Here is a 6,000-nt window from a genome sequence, read left to right on the forward strand (position 1 = left end):
TAATGGTAGGAGTAAGTAGTAGTGTTTTAGAGTAATTAGTAATTAGTAATTAGTGGTGTTTAGTAACTTTTTTATAATTAAGTTTTAAATCAATAAATAGATAAATAGTGGAGTAGAAGAAGGAATTGGAGTTCCCACTTGTTCGATCCTTTCTATCTTCATTCATTGCCAACCAATTTTAATTTTATTAAAAAAAGGAAAAAAAAAGATATTTTTACATTTAAATTTAAATATCCAAATCCTAAGGAGGGTAGGAATGCCAATTCCTTTATTTCCATTTAATGACAATTATTTATTATATTATCTTTTTTTTTTTTTTCAAAAAGGATAGCAGATATAAATAGAGAGGAGTGGAAGGGCAAGAAGGGGAGAAGGAGTAGAAAATAAGAGGCTTTTATTTTCTTTTCATCTGTTTTGTTTTGTCCTTCTCCTAATCGAAATCTAATCTTATAAAATCGACTCTCATTAGGATTCTGGTTTTGCTTTCCATATACAAACTCTCCTTTTCTCTTTCTTCTCAGCTTTCTCTCTCTATCTCCCTCCCTCTCTCTCTCTCTCTCTCTATTTATATATATATATATATCTATATAAACACTTTTTCTCCTCATCATCATACCCAAACCAAAAGCAAATAGAATGAGAGCCTTGGTTCTCCAGGAAGACGAGAAATAGCGTAGATCAAAGGAAAGCATCCAGATTCAGAAGCGAAGATCATCGTCTTCATCACCGCCATAGAAGAAGAAGAAGAAGAACAGTTGGAAGCAATCTAGGTTTTTGCTTATTTATTTTTATTTATTTCTATGCATTATATAAATACATACGAGGACATTTGATTGATATGCGAGATATATTGGGCTGTGTGCATATGCAGAGTGTGAGAATGGGGGTGATGTACGAGGCCATCCAAGGGAAGGAGGAAGGAGCCGATGATCTGGAATTGGGCCTCAAAGTCTCCAAACCACAATCACATCAACAACATTGCTTTGTTCTTCCGCCCAATCCCAATCTCAAACCACCACGACTCGTCTCCCTCGACGTTTTTCGCGGTCTCACTGTTGCGGTAAATTAATATTATTTTTTCTCTCTTTTTATAATTTTTATATTAATAGATATATGTATGATTATTTAATAGAAAATAGTCAAATTAAGAGTGCGTCTCCTTCTCCACTGGGCTGATCCCAAGTGGCTTCCGTGAATCAAATCGTATCCATTAATACCTGTAAATGTAAGGTCAGGTCGGGGAAGATGACAAAATCTTTCCTCCCTTTTTCTCCCTTAAACGACGTCGTTACGCTCTTCCGCCGAATAAATAAAAAGAAAAAGTGAAAATATTAACAGCATGACGTGTGTAGAGACTAATGGTTACTTTTTCTTTTCTTTTTGCCTTTGAAAATTAAATATCTTTTTAGACTTGAAGTCGTCGTTTTAATTTTGAAAATTAGAAGTAAATCAAACTAAACAGTCCTACCCTCACTAATCCCTATATTAGTATTAACTAGCTAATTAGTACGTAATACCATACGGATTATATCAAATAATTGTCTCAAATATTTATGGTGAATTCTTTTTTTTTTTTTTTGTGTTTAAATGCATGCATTGAATTATTTTGGTAAAAAAGAATTGAATTGAATTGAATAGATTAGTGATGAATGGCGGCCTTTATGGAAAGGTATATTCGTTACAAGAAGTCGGCATATGATTTGGTTTGTGATAAGTGATAACCGCGTAGGCACATCACAAGTGGCGAGACATATAAAAATATCTTTGGCCCCCTAGACTTGTAGACATTTAGACTATTAGTTAGTTGTCTGTCATTACTAAAATTCTTAATTAAGCCATATTCAGATGAATTTAATATTATCATTTAGTGGTGCAAGATTCGTTTCCAATAATAACTACTATTATTTAAAAAAAATTGTTGGGTAGTAGTGGCGGTGCCTGTAGTATTCGATTTGCAACAAAAACACACCACAACACTTGACCTTAAATCAACCGATAATCGGTTGCTTTGCTTGCACCCCTAACCTACACTACAAAACATAGTTTGCGTATATATTTTTTTTAAGGCTATGCACACCAGTGGGTGTGGGTGGCCATCATTAACTCTATTCTTTATTTATATTTATATATAATTTGGTCGATTGTCTATTAATGAGTCATGGTCGGTGGGGTCAGCAGATTAGAAAGTTGACTTTCCAATAAAACAGATTAAATGGGATTTTTTTTTTTAATTTATTATTATTAATGTTGAAAACTGTTGCTAAGATAAGTATATAAATTTATATATATGTGTGTATGCAGCTGATGATATTGGTGGACGATGCGGGTGGAATTCTGCCGGCTATAAACCACTCCCCCTGGAATGGATTATCTCTCGCCGACTATGTCATGCCCTTTTTCCTCTTTATTGCTGGTGTTTCACTTTCACTTACCTACAAGGTACGTACTTATTTTATTTTATTGTTTTTGTGTATTAAAAAATCAATTATTATATTAATGTATTTAGGTAGGTACTATTTATATCTATATTAAATTCTTACTGGCACTAGTTTTGCCTTTGCTTTCTTTTGTAATCTAAGAAAAGTGGATTCATTTTGGTGCAGAATTTGTCATGCAAAACTGTCGCAACTAAAAGCACGCTACTCAGGGCATTAAAGCTTCTAGTACTGGGCCTTTTTCTTCAAGGTTTAACTTTAATGTTAAATATATTTATTTTAATTCTTTTCTTCGACCACATTCTATCTATCTTTCTCCAATACAATAATGTCCAAAAGTAGAATACATATGTTTATACCTTCTTTGGCTTATCCATGAATCCAGGTGGCTTTTTCCATGGCATCAATAAACTTACTTACGGAGTGGATATTGATCATATGAGATGGATGGGAGTACTACAGGTATTCCATTTTCATATTTATATATTATTTGTCCTACACTTGCTACGTCATATATGCATCTAATTTTCAATTTATGTGCAGAGAATTGCCATAGCATATTTAGTGGCAGCATTGTGTGAGATTTGGCTAAAGGGTGATCGCGATGTTGATTCTGGATCATCTTTGTTGAGAAAATATCAGCTTCAGTTGTAAGTTGGATCGTAATTTTTGGGATATTCAAGTGTATATTGCACCATTTTCCTCTTCCTCATACTGTCTTTTCTCTTGCAGGGCTATTGCTTCGATAATTTCATTTGTATATATTTTATTATTGTACTCCTTATACGTACCTGACTGGGAGTACCAGATTCCAACTGACAATTCTCTGTCTGCACCAAAAACGTTATTGGTGAGTTCTCATAGAGTCCCCTTTTCTCTTATATTCAAATTAAGCTCAATTGACAAAATGACTTAAATTTATCTTGCATTTCATTTGGAAGGTTAAATGTGGAGTAAGAGGTGACACTGGACCAGCTTGTAATGCTGTTGGAATGATTGACCGTAAGATACTAGGCATTGGGCATTTATATACAAGACCAGTCTATGCACGAACAGAGGTATCTTTTTTTTTTTTTAAAGAGTTTGTTAATTTTACTATATTACTTTTCAATAACTAAACTCCCTCCTCAATTGTTTTCTTTACAGCAATGCAGTATTAACTCCCCTGATTATGGCCCACTTCCTTCTGGTGCCCCTTCGTGGTGTCAAGCCCCTTTTGATCCTGAAGGAATTTTAAGGTGTGTGTTTGTGTTTATGTTCTTGGGTTGCTTCATCTATTCTTTTGTGGTACCTACTTGTGACATTGACCTTCGTTTTTCCATTGATGTAGCACGGTGATGGCTATAGTTACCTGCTTTGTTGGGCTGCACTTCGGGCACATTATTGTTCATTTTAAGGTGCGTGATAACTATATATACACTTGCTGAACTGGTTTCTTTGAAAATATTTGGCCCTGTTGTTTGTGCTGACCAATTCCTTGGATTATGGTGCTTGCAGGACCATAGGAACAGAATCTTCCAGTGGTCAATCTCGTCTTGTTGTCTCTTAGTGTTAGGCTTTGCCCTGGACTGGTTTGGTAAGTAAGAGTTTAGTTGATGAAGTTGCTGTACTGACTGCTGTGTTTTTGGTCACTAGAAAACTAAAGCTTGCTGTTGGGTTGTTTAAAATGGTGCAGGCATGTACGTGAACAAGGCTCTTTACTCATTCAGTTACATGTGCGTGACGGCTGGTGCTGCAGGCATTCTCTTTGTGGCGATATACGTGCTGGTAATTACATAACAGCCAGCCATAGGTTAGAAGCCATTGATTATTATTGTAGATTTGAAATTGACATTGGAAAACATGAGTGCAGGTGGATGTGTTTGGTTACAAGCGGCTGGCGAAGGTGTTAGAGTGGATAGGCAAGCATGCTCTCATGATTTACATTCTTGTAGCCTGCAATGTCTTCCCACTTATTCTCCAAGGATTCTATTGGAAGCAGCCTCAAAATAACATTGTACGTACTAATCTAAATCTCTCAACTTTTCTCTCTATTATTATTAATTAATCAAATCTGAAGGTCTTCTCTTCTTCATCTCTTTGTAATTGCAGCTTAGCTTAATCGGAGTTGGAAAGCACACATGAACATTATGAGCATGAAGGCTCACTCCCTTGCCAGAATTTTGTCTCTTTTCTACACTTCTACACGGCATCATCCCTTCTCTGATTCGTTGGAGCCATTCTTCCCTTGTAGTTTACGGAGCTTATGTATATATAGATAAGAATCATAGGATACGCTTCTTTTTTCTTTTCTTTGGTTATATAATTAATTTATGTACTACTTGAGTATCATCAATTTAGTTATTATTTTTTTATTATTATAATAAATTCTCAATTTCTACCCATATTTTGTTAATATTGGATAAAATAAACTATAAAGTATAAATAGATAATTCGGTAACTAAGAGAGTAATAGATTTGAAACAACTCATAAAGTGACAATGGAGGATTAATATGACCGAATAACTACTAACCGGGAGAGTTACTGTTGAGTCCGACAAAAGCTTGAAGCACGAAATCTTTGTACTAGTAAATATTTTCCTTTTCCTAACGATATTAATGCTTAAAATATTATTACAACTTATTAAATCATGATACTAATAAAGTATGAAATTATATACATCATTATTTGAAGTGATGTATGATGTATCTATATATTTATAAACACTTGGCATTTACAAATTATGGTTAATTTAGTGAAAAATAATAGGTGCAAATAGATTATTTTCAATGTTTGTATTGCAAACAGTGTCAGATATTGTATACATATATTAAAGTTATCTATAGTTTTATTTCACTTGAAATCATGACTACCAAACTCTTCATTCGTTTCAAATTAATTAGAGTTTACACACCCATTCATTTCAAATATTTTCGATTAAATTTGTAATTTATTTGGTAGACTAAGTATATTATATGATGTATTGAGTAAAGAAAAAGAAAAGAAAGAAACTACATATTTGTTGGTAGTTTGAAGCTTAAAAAGGTCAAAATATTAGACAAGACATGCATGCAAAGAATTCAACGCAATGCGAGAATCTTGACTTCGATATTAATATTAGCATATTATGTGAAAGAGTTGTCTATCTCAATCACGACGACTTGTACATCCAAATGACTGGCACGTAATTCGACTCATAAATCTACTTGGCTAAACTTCAATGACTTATACAAACTTCATTCATAACGACTTTTATATTAATATTTATATAACCTATAAATATATATGGATTGGTTTTTTCAAAGAGACATAATAATATTGACACCAAACTCAGTGTTGGCCACCATATTTGTTTGACGAGTTAAATGACAAAATATATACATCACCGCGTAAGCTTAACAGATTTATAAAAACTTTGATAATGAATTCCTTCAATAGCGCCAAAATGATGGCAATTATCTTCAAAATAGAAATAAATGGCCACTCTTGATTAGTAGACGAAAACTTCACATCAACCTAGCTAGCACCAAGAATACCACTTGGTGACGATACTAAAATTTTGTAATTTCTCGGCCAAACAATTTA

At 33.6% G+C, this 6,000-nt stretch overlaps 1 protein-coding gene across 1 annotated transcript; it reads left to right on the forward strand.

The window, feature by feature from the left end:
- Positions 1-392: 392 nt before the first annotated feature.
- On the forward strand, positions 393-4,819 carry LOC133822474 (uncharacterized). The gene is made up of 14 exons (XM_062254823.1): positions 393-770; positions 872-1,060; positions 2,302-2,439; positions 2,604-2,685; positions 2,821-2,897; positions 2,979-3,085; positions 3,168-3,285; positions 3,377-3,493; positions 3,582-3,673; positions 3,766-3,832; positions 3,933-4,011; positions 4,111-4,202; positions 4,288-4,431; positions 4,527-4,819. Exons 2-14 carry the CDS (start codon positions 881-883, stop codon positions 4,557-4,559), a joined length of 1,326 nt encoding a protein of 441 aa, XP_062110807.1. The 5' UTR covers positions 393-770; positions 872-880; the 3' UTR covers positions 4,560-4,819.
- Positions 4,820-6,000: the final 1,181 nt, after the last annotated feature.

The sequence above is a fragment of the Humulus lupulus genome, chromosome 3, assembly GCF_963169125.1.
Source record: "Humulus lupulus chromosome 3, drHumLupu1.1, whole genome shotgun sequence".
Classification (NCBI taxonomy): Eukaryota; Viridiplantae; Streptophyta; class Magnoliopsida; order Rosales; family Cannabaceae; genus Humulus; species Humulus lupulus.

Excerpts from the sequence above, each read along its gene's own strand:
- LOC133822474 (XM_062254823.1), top strand. The coding sequence starts at position 881 with ATGGGGGTGATGTACGAGGCCATCCAAGGGAAGGAGGAAGGAGCCGAT. Across the intron at positions 3,494-3,581 it reads CAGTCTATGCACGAACAGAG|CAATGCAGTATTAACTCCCC; the intron begins GTATCTTTTTTT and ends TTTTCTTTACAG. Across the intron at positions 3,833-3,932 it reads ACATTATTGTTCATTTTAAG|GACCATAGGAACAGAATCTT; the intron begins GTGCGTGATAAC and ends TGGTGCTTGCAG.